This window comes from Furipterus horrens, unplaced genomic scaffold (assembly GCF_987537825.1).
Source record: "Furipterus horrens unplaced genomic scaffold, mFurHor1.1.pri manual_scaffold_3, whole genome shotgun sequence".
NCBI lineage: Eukaryota > Metazoa > Chordata > Mammalia > Chiroptera > Furipteridae > Furipterus > Furipterus horrens.
In genome coordinates this window covers 122,821,526-122,839,145 of record NW_028327173.1, presented here as the reverse complement: position 1 = coordinate 122,839,145, position 17,620 = coordinate 122,821,526, and the positions used below count along the sequence as shown (strand labels likewise).

Here is a 17,620-nt window from a genome sequence, read left to right as displayed (position 1 = left end):
CTGTATGAGTGAGAGAAGCAGCAAGCTCTGGTGAATGTTTGCTAGAGAATATGGCTTGCTTCTCTTTTACCAGCAAGAAGTATAATTTTCTACTTGCTGTATGTCAACATTGGCAATAAGATAATCATCTAAATTAAAGGTCTTTATATATTTAATTTTATTTGCAAGTAACAGAAACTATAATAATAATTCCTACCAAGAGATCTTCTTAATTAACTCTGTGAAAGATTAACTTGATGGTCTTAATATCACAGATGCTACATAGTGTTCCAAAAACTCTGATAGAATCAAGAATTTATTTTGCAATTAAATTTCAGTCCATTATGACTCACCCTTCTCAACTAATTATATTTTTCTTTGTAGACTTATAAGCTAGCGATTACAGATTTAACTACAGCTATCAACATGGACAAAAACAGTTATATAGCATTTTATAACAGAGCATTGTGTTATACCAAGATAAGTGAACTTCAAATGGTAAGATGACTATTTTAGTAAACAAAATATTAAAGCATTTGTAAACACATCTAAAACATGTGTAAACTATTTTCTTATTGTTTGTTTTAATTTTGAAAAATAGTTCTTATGGAAATACACACACACACACACACACACAACTTGAGAAACCAAAGAAACTTTTCAAAGTATGTTTAATTTCTTTGTTAGTGCCCACCAAATTTTCTCATACAATCTCAACAATATCAAATGAAAAATTGATTTTACAATGCTTACAATAAACATTTAAAAGCATATATAAATTAAAATACATTACATAGTTTCTCATTAGAATAAATGTTTCTACTGATACACTGTGTGCATAATTTTTATGCAGTAATCATTAGCAATAATGTTGCTTCAAAATCTCAACATCATCTAGGGCAGCTTGTTAGGGTATTTTTTGTACGGTGCTCAAACTACAGATGCAGCAGAGAGTTTTGAGTGATGGTTTCCAGCTCCAGTGACCAGTGAGTGACCAGTGACCAGTATTTCTTGTACTTTTTGCAGGGCTAGTTGATGGCTGCAGTAAACCTTTTTCTCTATCTGTCCTCTCCAGCTTCTACCTGTGCAAGCCCTTTTTTACGTTTTCTAATCTTACCTTTCTTTCCCCTCTCTGTCAGTGTGGTCTTTTCCAATCAAGATTCCTCACTGGGGAGCAGCTGGTCTGTGGTCTTCTCAGTGAGCTGTCTCATCCTCTCACTTCTTTTTCTGTGTTGTCCACTTGTCTTCCATCCACTTTGGTAGCCAATGAGGCATTCTTTAAAAGACCACATCACATTCCTGCTGTTCTGGGTGGATATGCTCCCCCAATTTCCTTGAACCCTGGGCAGTTAAATCTGCTTAAGATATTTAGAGATTTAGAAATTCACTTGCTAGGGAAGGGAAGCTGAGAAACATTGTTTCTACCTAAATAGGTATAGAATTCCTGGTAACCAGAGGATCAGGTTTCCTCCAGAAATGTTGACAAATGAATAACTAATTTTTAACAAAGGAGTTGTTAAGATTCTAGGTCTAATTAAGGGATCATTGATCTGCACAGGAGGTGTCTTTGATGACTCCCTCCCACCCCCACTCCTGCCTTTTCTGGGTAACTCTGAAGCCACAAACAATGGGCTGGGTGGGGGCAGGGAACTCCCATTTTTGTTATCTCTGATATGTAACAGAGCCCAGGGCTCCGTGAATGATGGAAATGAAAACCTACCTAACAACCAGAATAAATCATATTTGCTATTTCAGAGCTGCCATGGACCCAACCCCTTTTATCCAATCACTCATTTTACGGATGAGGAAATGAAAGTAGGGAGAGGTTAGAAACACATCCAAGTCACACAGGGAGTAAAGACCTGTACTGGTGTCCACAGGTTTGTTTGCTTCTGGTTAACAGTCTTTAGGCGGCTTTGTAAAAACATTTGACCGCCAGCATGTGAACCGGATGTCATTTAACAGTGTCACCTCCTTCCTTTATGTCTACCTCCCCCTGTTTTTCAGCATTCCTCCCAATGCCACACTGAGAAAACCCAAGTACCTTTCTGCAGAAAATACACTTAGACATTCTCCCAAGATATGGTTTCAATAAAATTAAGAAAAGGTGAATTCTGGTTCCTATAACCTTGTCTTAGGTTAATAAAAATAGTAACAGTAACCACTCACTTAGGGCTTATCATGTGGTAGGCCCTGGGCCAAATGCTTTATCAATATATCATCAAAAGGAATTTTTGCAACAATATGATGAATTATTAATACCCCAGTTTTACAGGTGAGGAAACTGAAGTTTGGTGTTGAGTACCTTACATGACTGAAAAGCTAGTAATAACTCATTAACCTGCATGCATCTCATTTTATTTGTTTCCTCTTGTGTCACGTACTCAGCTTCTTAGTGGTTTTCGAGGCATCTTACAGATTTTATATTCTGTGATTCTAGGAGAAGAGTAGTGCTAATATTCTAGTTTTCTTTAAAATAAGTACGTATTATTAATTATTTTACATGCCTGGCAATGTTTGCTAGTAATTATGCCACAGTGTGCATGTAGGATCTTTAACTGTATAATTCTTTCAGACACTTGAGTGCCGAATCATGAAATCCTAGAAAATCACTGAGCAAATAGTAAAACGCTACTTATTTGCATTTGCATTTAGCACGTGTTATAGGCATATAAGATTTGGCCCTTTTCTGATGAAATCATATGATTCTTTTGGACAAAATGTTGAGTAGAAAAATGAGTTAAGAGATTCTGCTCCAACTCACATTTGGGGTGCTCCTGGTACCTGATGCAGAGTAGATGAGCAGTAAAAATTTGTTTATTCAATGAATGAAAAGAAAGATAAAAGTAATGGAGAAAGGTTCTCTGAGTTAATTCTCAGCCAAGATTAATGTCTTTTAAAAAATCCTAGTACATCAAAATATTTTAAAATAATTTTCCAACAGGTGCTTATTTGTTAGTTTTATTAAGATCTGTTTTCATTGATTTATTCTCTCAACAAAAATTTATTGATTGCCTATTATGTGCGGGCACGGTCCTAGTTATTGGCTTTACAGGGGTGAAAAAAATGGATAAGCTCTGCCTCCATGAAACAGGTTTCCCTGAGGAAAACAATAAAATACTAAAAAGAAATTAAGTTTCAAAAGGTAACAAGAGCTCTGGTTTAATGTTAGCACTCATGTGGGAAAGCCGCTGAGTAGGGGAAGCATCTTGTATGTTGTATGTTCCCTTCTAATTCATACATAGCAAAAATGCTAAGGTGACTCACAGATAACATTAAGTGCAAGCACCGTCAGTGCCACTAAGACAAAGTAGCAGTATTAAAATATTTAGTTAAAGATACTTTTTACATTTAACAAGTGATTATTTTGGGCCATAAATTTTAAGTCAAATTAAGTAGTAACTATGAGATCCTACTTGGGGCATGGGAACATTTTTCCTTGGCCAATAAAGCAAGCTTCTAGAGTTGAATCTAGGTGGTAAGTGATTATTTTATTTTTAGGCATTAACAGATTATGGAATTGTGCTCCTTCTTGATGCTGGAGAAACTGTGACATTAAACACCTTCATTAATCGTGGACTCATCTATGTAGAACTAGAGCAGTACAGCTTCGCATTAGAGGTAAGCCTTCCTGCTCACTTGTAAAAATGAACCCGCTTGAGTGTACATGCTCACCTCTGAAAATAGTGAACAATTCTTAATAGCAAATGGCAATATTAATGAGCAAAAACTCAGCTTTATCAAGAATTGTATTAAAATACTTGGAACGACTAATAAGATTTTATTAAAAATGTGTATTTTTACTTTGTTTGGATTATAGGCAAATAGCTAATATGTAAAAATAAATTTTCTGATTTGATGAAATATCAAGACTATCACTTCCCCCAAGGGTGTATCTTGACTATACATAAAATTCAATTATTTGGCAAGTAAAATGATTTATGTATTGTTTACTTTGTTGTTGGGTGCTAACTCTTCTTTATTCACAAGTTTCTTCATTCCCCATTGAAAATATATCAAAATAAATCTGTTTGTTTTGTATAGAGTTGAAAATAACTGCTCAAAATAGACTTTGAGAATAGTGGGAACAGGCATGTAGAATTGCAATACAAGACAGCATCTGCAATATATCAAAAAGAAACAGGTGGTTAAAATGTCTTTATAGAAAAATTGAACAAAATTCACCATTTTCATTTTTTAATCTTACTTATATGGTCTATTTTAAATTACTTTGTAATTAAGATTAAGAGGTAAAAGCAAATTAAATAGCAACTTGAAGTTTGCCATTAAATAACAGTAGTTTTGCGTCTTTGTTTCTGAGGAACCACAACAGAACATTATACTGTGCAGTGTTTCCTACTTTTTTCACCTCAAAAGATGGCTTGTATTATTATTCTATTTCTGGAGTCATCTTTTGAGATTCTGCTCCACAGAATTACTCGTTATTAAGGAAATGTCAGAGAAAACTTATTCTAGGCAATTTGCATTATGATGAAATGTGATTCCAAGAGCTGAACTCCTTTAGGAGTTTTGGTTTTGAGGTATAGTGTTTGGAATTTCCTGAGGGGGGAGCTAAAGAACCTCTTTGTCTGGAGTAGGCAAGAAAGTTATGGAACTCTGGGTGCCGGTATTGGGAATGGAGAAGTGAGGAAAATGGGAATCAGGAGCAAAAGACCTCAGCTGTTGGAGAATTGAATGAAGGGCCTGTGTTATCTACATGGTAAAAATTCATTTAGTATTAACATCAACATACCAGGTTCTCAAAAAAACTGCACAATTTAAAATTGTAATTTACAGATGAGGAAGCTGATATCAAAAGAGATTACGTAATCTTTTAACCAGGAAGCACGGGGCCAAGATTTGATCTTAGGTCTCACCAGATTCCAAATCCTGTTCTTTCAGACAAGGCAGGTATTGGTATTAGCATTGAAGATATGGAGAAAAATAAGACAGATTTCCAATCCTTGAGAAGCTCCTGAGTGGAAATCATTCTTGACTGCTCTCTTTCCTCATACCCTCAATCTAACTCATGAGTAAGTTCACTGAGCTCTACCATCAAAGCATATTTTGAATTCAGTCATTTCTCACTGTTGCCACTATTCTCCTCCTAATTCCAGCCTCAACCATCTTCCCCCCGGACTTCCGCCGGAGCTTCCCAATCAGCCTCCTCTGCTGCTGCTCTCCTTTCTCTCTGTACATGCCGTTCCGAACAGCAGCCAGATAGTTCCCTCAAGGTTAGAGCCTGGAACCCTCCAACGGCTTCCCATCACACTTAGAATAAAACTGAACTTTTAATTATTGCCATCCAAGCTCCTTCATGATGTGACTGCTGATCACTGATCTGACTTTCTTGTCAAACATTCCTTTCTGCACTAGGTCACTCCACCCCAGCATTTTGTTATTCCTTGGAAATGCCAGGCTCTCTTCCTGCCTCAAGGTCCTCACACAAGTGATTGTCTATCCACAGAACATTCTTACCACTGATCTGTGTATGGCTCTTACCCTTCTTCCATTTAGGTTTCTGCTCAGATGTGACCTCCTCAGTCAAAAAGGAAATGAAAACAAAAGGAGATTAATTAAAATGCAATATTAAAAAATTTAAAATAATCTAAAACAAGCCTGGACAGGGAAAACAAAACAAAACAAAAAAAACAAACAAATAATAAGAAAGTAGACATATATCTGACCATTTTAGGGGTTATGTTTAATATAAATGGTAAAAAAAATACACCAATTAAGATAATGAGAATGTCAGATCTGAATTTTGTTTTAAAGTCTCACTATATTCTGTCTACAAAAATCACACTTTAAGTACATAGATAAGAAAGGTAGAAGGCTGGGAAAAAATATGCCCTGCAAACACTAATTAAAAGCAAAAAAAATTTTTTAAATGTAAAGTTAAAAATTAATTTGAAAAAGTAAATTAACAAATGAGGAAGAACCAATGAGGAAACATAAGACTGAATAATACAAAAGTGATGAAGAACCCATAGACAGCAAGCACATTTAACACATACCCAGGGAAACATTTTTAGTGGCAATTACTGGTTAACAGAGAGGTCAGATAGGATGAGTGCTGAAAACTTCAGCTAACTGAGAGTTGTGTGGCCTTCAGAGGAACGCCTTGATGAGAAAGGAGACTGCAGCCTGTAGGCTGGCATTGTTCAGGAAGTTAATGGTTAAGCCTGTTGGATTGAGAACATCTGTTTCTCTCTTTGTTCTCTTAAAAACCTATCCGGGAGACAGCAGGAAATAAAAAAGGTACAATTCCACAAGGTTAAAGATAATGGAGAAGAGATGTTTAGGCACCTAAAACTACCCTTCTGAGTTTTAATGCCTTAAACTTAAATATGGATATGTAGCCAAGAATCCTACACTTGAGGGAAGTAAAGTGGAGACTAAAACAAATTGTTACAGGTACAGGGCTGGTAGAAGAAAGGGAGGCATCTGGAGTGATGGGGACAATAGCTAAATTCTATCCTTTGTGGGCAGTTAAACATGGTAAAATCTTCATGTTAGGTTGAAATTTTAAGGTAAATAGCAGAAGAAATAACAGCAAGATGTGAAACGGATTGCTTTTGGGGAGTGGGACTCAGGGGTAAGGAGAGAAGGAGCTGGGGATTATTGCAAGCATTGTAACTTTTCTAGTTTTGTTAGACCCTATATATGCTTTGTACATGGCTCGCTTTGATAAGACTAAAAGTAAATAAACAAAAATGTCTTCAGATGCAATTTACAAATAACAAAATGAAATTGGCCTTATTTAAACAACACAAATAATAGGAAGTTGATGGAATTGGGAGATGTGGAGACGAGTGCTAACAAGGAGGTTGGTAGTGACAGGAGCTAGAAAAAGGAGGTTGGTAGTGACAGGAGCTAGAAAGACAGGGCTATGCGTAGTTCGCAGGCGGCGGGGTTTGAGGGAAGAAGGTCTGTTAGGTAGCAGCAGTGAAACAAGGATTAAAAACATAGAAACCAGCAGGAACATGAGGGAGCAAGTTTGCAGAGGAGAAAGGAAGGAATGAAGCCAAGAGCCTACCTTCTGACATAGAAAGAAAGACAGTGTAAGCAAAGGTCCTTACAAGTAAACTCAATGGAGGGAATTTGCTTTTTGTACAAGTAACTATTTGTGGTTTGTTAATTATGATCCTCATACTAGAGAAAAATTAATGCAGAAGAGAAAATCATAAAAATGTTAGCTTTATTCTAGGTACTGATAATAGTCATCATTTATGTCTATTATTGATAATTTTGTATACAGAGTCAGGTTGACTTTTATAAATTTTATCTCATTCCAAAACTAAACTTGGTATTCTCAGCTTGTTAAGTTCTTGATCACTCCTCACAACTCCCCCAAATGAATAGGAATGTTTGTAATAAATCTCAATTCACTTGTACATTTGCCTCCACTTAAAAACAGTCCTCTTCCGGGAGTTATCTGGTAGCATATATGATTAGACAACAGATTTCTTATTTACTTCCAAATCGTTCCATTTAGTATCAAAATAAGTTTCAGGAATCTCAGTGGGGATTCCACCTCCACAGATTAGTCTCTGACTAAAACCTTCCTCCTCCAGTAGGATCCCAGAGGCTCTGCTTGACCTGCTACTCCCTCTGCCACCTCCAATATTTGCAGAAAGCTCATTTAACCCCCACAAGACAGACATCTTCCTCCCTCTGCTACAGCTAGTCAAGGGTTGTGGAAGAGGGAGGGAGAAGAAGGAAAATGAGGAGGGGAGAGGGGGAGGCTGTCTGTTATGGCTAGTTCCTCTCCTTCCTCCAGGTGGACACCAGATCTCTGACTGGCCCTTTCAGGCTATGGGTGTGGGTGTCCCAGCCTCTAGGAAGGGAGTCTGGAGGGACTTCCTTTTGACACTCCAGAGAGAATCATGATACCTCCACTTTTTAGCTTGATCACGAGAGGTTACAACCCAAAATGCCCATGAAGATTCCTGCTGAAGCAGTCCTTCCGGAAAAAGCAGAATATTCACATGATATTTTGATACGTAGATATTTATTTCAGAGAAGGAAAACTCTGACTCCAAAAAACCTCCGCTGCCTTGCGGCATACCTCTTCAGGGGAAAGGCTAAGGGAGTAAACCCCGACAGAAAATCCGGAGCCGGAGTCCCTAAGGCGGTTTGACGTTGTAGTCAACACCGGCAACTCCTGCGGCGCACCTGAAGCCAAGCTGTATTGACTCCGTCTTTCCCTTGGACCCTTCAGCTGCGAAGAGAGGGGGGGTCTGCTGCATGGGCAACAGCAGACCCTCCATATCACCCTGCTCAGGCTCTGTAGCTTCAGCTTCACTGGAGAGGACACCCCAGCGTCATCGCAAGATGTCGATTCAACACGGGAGGAGACAGATACCGTGTCACTCCCGAGTCGGACTGCACAACCATTCTCGGCGGTGCAGATAGACTCTTAAGAAGCTACACCATCGTCTCTCGAGACGGACGGCTGCCGACGACGACGACGAGATATTTATTTAAATATTTTATTAATTCCAGTTTAGTGATGTTCTCATTTTGCTTCAGGTCTCAAATAGTTTTGCAAGGCTTTGAAAAGTGTATGCACTTTGGACACTGTGTCTCTGGTGTCTACCAGAGGAGAGTGTTCAGGGAGGGCCAGAGGCAGGGTCTCTTGCAGACTCTTGATTCCCTTAAAACAACTTCTTTCTCAGGGCTGTTCAGGTCCATTCCAGCTAACTTTCCTAACTCAAAAACTTGAGATTTTCCATTGCTCTTTCTCAGGAGGCTTCTAGGGTCCCTGGACAAAATGATACACTTCTCCCTAAAAGTGTGAATTCCAAAGGTAGGAACAACCTTGGCTAATCCACAAGAAAAGTCCAGTTATGCCCTTCTCTGGGCCTGGGCATGTGTTTGCCCTACAATGCTAAAGATTCTCATATGAGGATTTCCATTTCTCTCTAGTTGGGCAAGTCGCTGGTGGTGTGCACTTGGAAAAAACAATAAAAAGTAAATGAGATATCTCATTACATGTAGCAGGACACAGCCAAAGGAGAAGTGCTGACTAGTAGTACACTCTCTGGAGTGAGTTTTCAGTTTGTCTTTCCTCTGCTCCATCCATTCTCACTAGAAGTGATAGTAAAAGGAATGAAAATTTTAAGAAGATATATATTTTCGTCGGCAGCCGTCCGTCTCGAGAGACGATGGTGTAGCTTCTTAAGAGTCTATCTGCACCGCTGAGAACGGCTGTGCAGTCCAACTCGGGAGTGACACGGTATCTGTCTCCTCCCGTGTTGAATCGACATCTTGTGATGACGCTGGAGTGTCCTCTCCAGTGAAGCTGAAGCTACAGAGCCTGGGCAGGGTGATATGGAGGGTCTGCTGTTGCCCATGCAGCAGACCCCCCCTCTCTTCGCAGCTGAAGGGTCCAAGGGAAAGACGGAGTCAATACAGCTTGGCTTCAGGTGCGCCGCAGGAGTTGCCGGTGTTGACTACAACGTCCAACCGCCTTAGGGACTCCGGCTCCGGATTTTCTGTCGGGGTTTACTCCCTTAGCCTTTCCCCGGAAGAGGTATGCCGCAAGGCAGCGGAGGTTTTTTGGAGTCAGAGTTTTCCTTCTCTGATGTGCCCTGACTGGAAGATCGAACCAGCGACACTTAGCTCGCAGGCCGACGCTCAATCCACTGAGCCAAACCAGCCAGGGCCATAGATATATATTTTAATGCTATGTTAAGTATAATCATGGTAGAACCAAAGTTAGAGGGAAGTTTAAGAAAGCACAAAAGATTATGTTGCAAAATTAACAAAAATTTTTTGAAATTGTTTCAGGATTTTAAACAAGCTGCACTGGTAAGCAAGACTAATGTGACCCTTTGTCAAGCTACTGCCATGTGCCATCACAGGTATGGGGTGCAACTGATGTTGAAGTGGAAGCACGTGGGGCTATCTAATAGTAATAATAGAAGAAGAAGAGAGGAAAATGTGAAAGTGACAGAGTACAAGATGGGGAGAGACACAAAGAATCCCTGTATAGAAGTGGAGAAGCACACCTAAGTGTGTCATTAGCACCCTTCTACCTTCTAATAAAGAATTTTAACAAAATCTGCATCATGGCATTGAACACCCATCTGATTCAAGCCCATTTACTGGGAAAGGACCTGGGTGATATATAGAATAAAACCATGCATAGCTTAAAGCATCTAAGAAAAAAGTCTAGGAATTAATTTTGTTCCTAAAATGAAACAAATTTTTATTTATTTTATTTTTTATATTTTATTGAGTATGCTATTACAGTTTTTTCCCTTTTGCCCCCCTCCATCTGTTACCCCCCCTTCCTTCCAGCAATACTCCCCTTAGTTCATGTCCATATGTCATGCCAAGTTCTTTGAATCCTCCATTCCTTTCCTATTCTTAACATCCCCGTGTCTATTTTGTTACTATCAAATATGTTTCTTAATCCCTGCACCTTTTCCCTGTTCTCCTCTTTCCCCCTCTCAGTCGATAGTCCTGCAGATGATCTCCATACCTATGATTACGTTCTTCTGGTTGTTTGCTTAGTTTGTTTTTGTTTTTGTTTTTTAGATTCAGTTGTTGATAGGTTTTTTTTTTGTCATTTTAATGTTCATAGTTTTGATCTTTTTCTTAAATAAGTTCCTTTAACATTTCATGTAGTAAGGGCTTGGTGATGATGAACTTTAGCTTTACTTTGTCTGGGAAGCACTTTATCTGCCCTTCCATTGTAAATGATAGCTTTGCTGGATAGAGTAATCTAGGCTGTAGGTTCTTGCTTTTCATCACTTTGAATACTTCTTTCCACTCTCTTCTTGCCTGCAAAGTTTCTTTTGAGAAATCCACTGATAGTCTTATAGGAACTCCTTTGTAGGTAACTCTCTGCTTTTCTCTTGCTGCTTTTCAGATTCTTTCTTTATCTTGAACCTTTAGCATTTTAATTATGTCTTGGTATGGTCCTCTTTGTGTCTAACTTGTTTGCGACCCTTTGTGCTTCCTGGACTTGTATGTCTGTTCCCTTCGCCAAATTAGGGAAGTTTCCTTTTATTACTTTTCAAGTAATTTTCTTGCTTTTCCTCTTCTTCTGACAATCCTATGATTTGAATGTTGGTACATTTAAAGTTGTCCCAAAGGTTCCTAAGTCTCTCCTTGTTTTTTTGTTTTTGTTTTTTTCCCCTCTCTTTTTTTCTTTTTCTTTTTTCATTTTTGTTTCTTCTTTGTGTTCTGGTTGAATGTTTATTTCTTCTTTATGTTACAAATCATTTATTTGAATATTGGCTTCCTTCCTTTCTCTGTTGGTCCCTTGTATATTTTTATTTATTTCACTTAATGTATCCTTCATTTCTACTTTTGTGGCATACTCAACAAGTTCTCTGAGCATCGTTATCACCAGTTTTTTGAACTCTTCTTTTGATAGCTTGGCTATCTCTCTTTCATTTAGCTATTTTTCTGAGGATTGTTTTGTTCTTTCATTTGGGCCATATTTCTTTGCCTCCTCAATTTGGTGGCGTCCCTGTGTTTGTTTCCTTGTATTAGGTAGAGCTGCTTTTACTCCCTGACTTAGTAGCATGGCCTATGTAGAAAAGGCACCTGTAAGTTATGTGGGACAGAGCCTTAGGTAGTTGCCAGGGTGGGGCAACCACTGTATTGCTTTGTGGCTCTGTGTGTGTGTGTATGTGCAGGGTGTGGCTCAGAAAGGGGACAATGCCATTACCTCGCTTCTGGTGATTTGCTCAGCACTTGCCCCATTTCTAGTCACTTCACCCTCTTTCCATATGCCATTGGCAGCCTTCTAGCTGCTGCTGTGGGGTTTGCATAGATTCTAAGCCCACGTGAGCCCTTAAAGTGGTAAAAATCCAGCAGTTTCTTTTTATCCACCACACATGAATATGGGACCATCCAGTCCACTGCCATTGCCTCCTCTCCATGCCTTTCCACCCCATCTCCATGACTGCACCCCTCCTTCTCATCTGGATGAATGTGGCTTCTTAAAGTCCATGATTGTCGGTCTTCCATACAGCTCAATTTTCTGATGGTTCTGGGTGTTATTTGTTTTTGAGATCTGGTTGTAATTCTTTCTGTGGTTGAGTGAGGAGGAGAAGTGTGTCTACCTACATCTCCATCTTGACCAGAAGTCTGGAACAAACTTTTAAAAAGCCTGTTTCCCACAAGAGAGTGTGATTTCAAAAATTAGATATTTTCAAAAAGATTTGCATTTAGAAAACATAATTCTAAATCTAAAACTAATTAAGACACTATCAGTAAATATCTACAAAATACAATAAAATATACAAAAATATATTACTTAAAACATTATTACCTATTTCTGGGATTACTGTAAGAATAAGTCAGGTTATAGAAAGAAAGAAAAAAGAACAGTGACATAAGGCTAAAAAATAAAGACAATTGGTTTAAAATTTGTTCAGAGATAATATTACATAGACTTTGCTAACTATAATATTTACATTTATATATATATACATTTGGCATCTAAAAATTAATTTCTGGTCATTTTGCTTTTAAAAGCATAGAAATTCAACATGTTAAGATTTAAATGTGAGAATAAAATCCATTTGGTTAAAATCGTTTACAGCATTATTTTTTAAGAGAAATAATAGAAATTAACTGGAGGGGGAAATTAGAATAGTTCATAAACTATATAGACTAGGGTGTATAAATATTAAATTTTGAATTATTTAGGAAATTAACCTTTTTTCCCCTTTTGGGATATAGCACAGCTATATTTCCCTGTAAGATTTAGATTTTGTTTTATTTTATCAACATCATAATATCATAATCGTGATGTTGTCTTTGGTTTCAAAGGCCTAAACTGGAACCTTTATTTTTATATAGGTAGCAAAACATAGTCACACCATTGTCCATTTTAATCCAGCAACCTTTGTGCAAACCATCTCTTTAAGTAATTGTCATTCTTAAAAAGAGATGGAATAATGATGACTGATGTGTTTGCTTTGGTGGTGAGTACAGATTGAAAATGTCTGAGGTCCTTGCATTCTCATACAATTAAAAACAGACTCCGAAATTTCTCTCAACCCCATTCCTATGTTTAGCAACTATTAGAGTCAGTAAATTTCTCTGTGTGTCAGTTCCCAATCTCTTTCATGAAATGTAATCACTAGATATACTATATGGCGGAGCCTTCTTAAGCTGACACTGCTTTGCAATTCCAAATAACCAACTTTCATCAGTCGACTAGAATCCCTATTGTCCTTTAATAAAAGTAGAATTTAATTCAACAGTAAAGCCCTCATAACTCACAGTCCCAATTCCATGTGTTTTGAGTTTAAACGGTTTTACCGAATTTAACAATAATAAGTGTTTAGTGATTGGTTATGTTTATTTCAGGGAAAATATTTTTGCTTTTCAAGATAGTCTATAAAATACTGATATCACAGCAGCATGGTTTTTCAGTATTGGAGGTTCATTACTGGGGCTTATAGTGGGGAAAGTAAGAATTTTCCCAGTTGGAAAAAATTTTAAAAAGAAATAAATATTTAAATTTTAGGGCTTTGATCTTTGAACTCATGGGGTTGCAGACTTTTAAAGTATGCCTTTGTATATCTTTGGTTCTCACTCTTGTGGTTGCTAAGAGACAACATTCCTTAGGCTGAATATCCTACTTGTTGCCCAATTTGGTCACTAAGAGTGTTGTGTTAGAGTTAATTTTTAGATCTCTTTGGGAAAGGCACCTTCAGATGAAAAAAAATGTCACAGAGGGAGAGCCTCATTACTTCACATTGATTTTACTATTCTTATATTTATGTAAGATATTTTTGAATGCTTAACTCTGCAAGCCACATTTTTTAGTTTTGGGAGGTACTTATGATTTATTTGTACAACTCAGTAGGGCACATCTGGTCATGTATATGAATGATTTAGAAAATGTGGTGGGCCTTTGTGTCTGTGGCCCAGGCTGCTAGCTCAGCACATGATCTGTAGTCAGTGGGCGCTGATGAGAGATGCACGCACCCTGTCAGTGATCACATTATTTTCTACAAATACATTTCATTTTATCAAAACTAATTTAATACACTTTTATATTTTGGTTACTGATACTTAACAATTTATGTGTTGATGAACATGTATCCCGACAGAACACAGATTCTCTGCCACATTGTCCCATCGTCTCATGGCCATGGGATCATTTAACAAGAGCTTCCATGTCCAGGACACTGTGTGGTGTCCACATCTCGTGAAAAGTGAAATTGCTGTTTTTATAGTGGTGTCTGTTTCATTTTTTCCCTATTGATGCAGGGAGCTGGGGAGTCTCTGGCTTTGACACTGTCACCTCCTCTGGACTTCATTTTTGGTTATCATCTGCTTTGAGGAGCTTGATTGGTAGCTTTCAAGGTCCCTTTCCAGTGCTAATTCAGTTGAAACAGACTAAATGCTCAATAAATGCCAGTGCTAATAACTAGATAGGTATAAAAACATAGCTTTCTCCTTGTTAATTGAGATTAAATATAATGATTAGATTTGCCTATTAGATGGAAAATGACTCCTTTATGAAAAATATGTCTCACAAGCCTTCACCCCACCACAGGAGAGTAAATAGGGAAGAAAAACCAAGTTATTATTTAGTCACATATATTTACAAATTAATAAAAAATATTCCTTTTCCTTCTTTTTCTCTTTGTTGGTGTCCAGAAAGAAAGGGCCTGCCTCTCTAGAAGATCTGAAGTAAGGACTCCCATGTATAAAATTCGTTTCCTCTTGTTGTATGAGACAATATTAAATACACATATATTCATTATAATCTGATTTAAATAGTGTATTCCATCAATAATAGTATTTATATTTTTCTGTATCGGGCACTGATAACTATTAAATACAGGTTCGGGAATGTCATTCAGCCTTTTATAATGCTGAAAAAAGAGCTCTAGAATATCCTCCCAGCTTAGTCTGCCATGAAAATGGCTCTTACCTCCCTTCTTTCCTTTTACTACAATCTTCAAAAACACCCTTCAGCCTTCCTTAGGTCATATGGACTCATGTACTTCCTGTGATGGACAATAAAACTGAAAAAGTTTTAATAAGGGTCAGTGCAAATCTTTAAGAAAACTTTATATACAGGAAAGCACTTAGATAACTCATTAGAAAGCACCAATAATTTTACTTATTTTCAGAAACAAAGAGTTCGAAGAAGCTGTCAATTTCTTCACCCAGGCTGTTAAAATTAATCCTTGTTTTGTGGATGCTTACATTGGACGGGGAAATTCTTACATGGAATATGGTCATGATGAAGGCATCAAAGAAGCACAGAAGGACTTTCTGAGAGCGTTGCATTTCAATCCAACATATACAAAAGCCAGAATTAGTTTAGGCTATAATTTGCAGGTAATATTATATAAGAACAGTTTGGACCATGAAAGCACCTTTTGGACAAGGGAAAGAACATTTTTGGCTCTTTACTGGTGACGGGGGTACATTCTATTTCTTTGGTTAGGGACATTTTACCTTTCCCTTACTATTAGTATCCAGAGCAGTGGTGGGAAGCAGTTGCAGGGAGCCTACCTGGGGAGCAATCTGAGGTCTTGCTATGCCAGTGAGATGAAAAGCTTTTGCATCCGAGTGTATTAATTCCTTCACCCCTTTCTACCTTACCTCCATACATAAGAGACAACCTTTAAATTTTGCCTGATAAGAACCTGGCTAACATTTGTTTCACTAGCTCATACCTGGGCTTCATAGGTTTTGTCTATTGAATTAGTGGAAAGCTAAAGGGAACCAACAATGTGTGAAAGTTCTGAAGTGGGCTTCAGCCGTGCAGTGAGTCGGACAACCACTGTATAGGGACTTGTGAATTCAGATCATCTTCCAAATGGCAGTGAATTAGAACATACTGGGAAGGCAACACACAAGGCGTTTGTCTTTCCAGCAAGGTGGAAGAGTGCTAGGCTATGTGAGGCCAATCAGTTCTCTGCATGCTGTCTGGAACACTTGGGCCTGACCCACACACTCACCAAATTCTTTGCACTAATAAAAGAGGTAGTGACAGTCTTAGAATAAAGTGCTAAAAGTTATGTATTCTCCATGAAAATGACTGAGTCATCTTAAATACTGTTTTTATCCCTTTTAATACTTAAAAATTTAAACAAGGTAAAAAGTATGTTCAAATTATTGTAGATTGCAGAAATTTCTGTTTATATATAATCTGCCATTAAGTTGATTTTTTTTTCATTTAAAAATAAATGAGTTTGGCTGATTCAAGACTAATAATATTGGAAGAGGTTGTTGGGATTGGTGGTTATGTTGAGGTACACCCAAGAACTTAATAAGGGAAATAAGATTGCCCTCTGAGAATTAAACATAAAATTAGCCATTAGAAATTTGCAAAGTCAATTTAAAGAGACATGATGACTCCCAAAACATCTAGAACTGACTGCAATCCAATGAAATGTATTATCATTTACTGCATTTAATAGACATTTACTGAGCACCCAATATAGGACAGGAACTGATCTAGGCCTAGGTATACATGATGAACAAACTATACTTGGTTCTTCCTGTAGAGTTTGCTACCTGTTGGAGAAATGAGCATCACACAATCATATGATTCATTATATAGTTATAGGGAGGGTAAGTGCGACAAAGGAAAAAGATGGGTTTTAGGAAAACTTGTAACAAGGAAACCTAGCTTTGTTTGAGGGGTAAAGTAGTGTTTTAAAGAAATTTACACTTAAAGTGAGGTATGAAAGACTAGTAATTAGTCAGGGGTAGAAGTTGGGGGTAGGATACAGTGTTGGAGGGTCCAGGGGATGGGATGTTATGGACAGGCAGAGTGATGTGAAGCCAGGGAATTGAATAATGGCTGGAGGCGAATGCCTTGCAAGCCAGTTAGAAATGTGAGTATCACCAACCAAAGCAGTGACATCACGTTCATGTTTTATGATATGAAGATTTCACTGGGTATATATCAACCTGAAAGAGGATTGAAAAACACATCAGTATGAGGAAGGAGTGACGCAGGGAAGGTAAGACTGAAAAGGGAGTGTTAGAGGCCCATCCAAATCCTGCTCAGGGAAAAGAGCGACCATTTGTTCAACAAATACAGATTCCCCTACTGTGTGCTTACACTAGGGATAAGAAAGTGAGCAAAGCAGACATTGTCTGGAACAAACGGCAGATGTAATCCTATTGTGAGGCTGTTTGCAATTTAATATTTTAATAACAATTTCAATTTGCCTGATTTTTTGTTTATTAAATAAACTTGATGATGGTGAATTCCACATAATTTGCAAAGAGGGAGATGTGCTGGTTAAAGAAGAGCATCTTACTAGTTGTATGTCTTATTACGCAAGAGTCACTGATTTCAGCTTGGTTAATGCGAGTCAGCCTCTGAGATTCTGGCAATTTGGGTTGTTAAGCCCATAGGAATAAAGGACAGGTCCTAGACCATACTGAATTCATCAACTCACTGCCTTCCCGTGATAGGTATTTAGTTGCCAGTTGGTCTTTGTTAGGAAGTATTCTGATATCATTCTATTCACAATACCCTTCTCTTGACATTTTTTCTTGTTTTCCAGTTGTCACCAAGGTTGGTATAAATAGATACTTGGTAGATTCCATGGATTATGTGTAGTGATCCTAAAATTCCAGATGCTGGTACAATTTATCAAAGTAGGTTTTACATCAGTAGTTTATG

The 17,620-nt window shown here is 37.8% G+C and overlaps 1 protein-coding gene across 1 annotated transcript in view; it reads left to right on the top strand.

Moving 5' to 3' along the window:
• The window catches only part of TTC6 (tetratricopeptide repeat domain 6), a 218,113-nt gene that overhangs the window by 184,310 nt on the left and 16,183 nt on the right, over positions 1-17,620 (top strand). The window contains exons 25-28 of the mRNA XM_090270118.1: positions 364-477; positions 3,481-3,600; positions 9,775-9,848; positions 15,102-15,312. Coding sequence (XP_090126244.1) covers positions 364-477; positions 3,481-3,600; positions 9,775-9,848; positions 15,102-15,312 — 519 coding nt within the window. The remainder of the gene's footprint in view (positions 1-363; positions 478-3,480; positions 3,601-9,774; positions 9,849-15,101; positions 15,313-17,620) is intronic.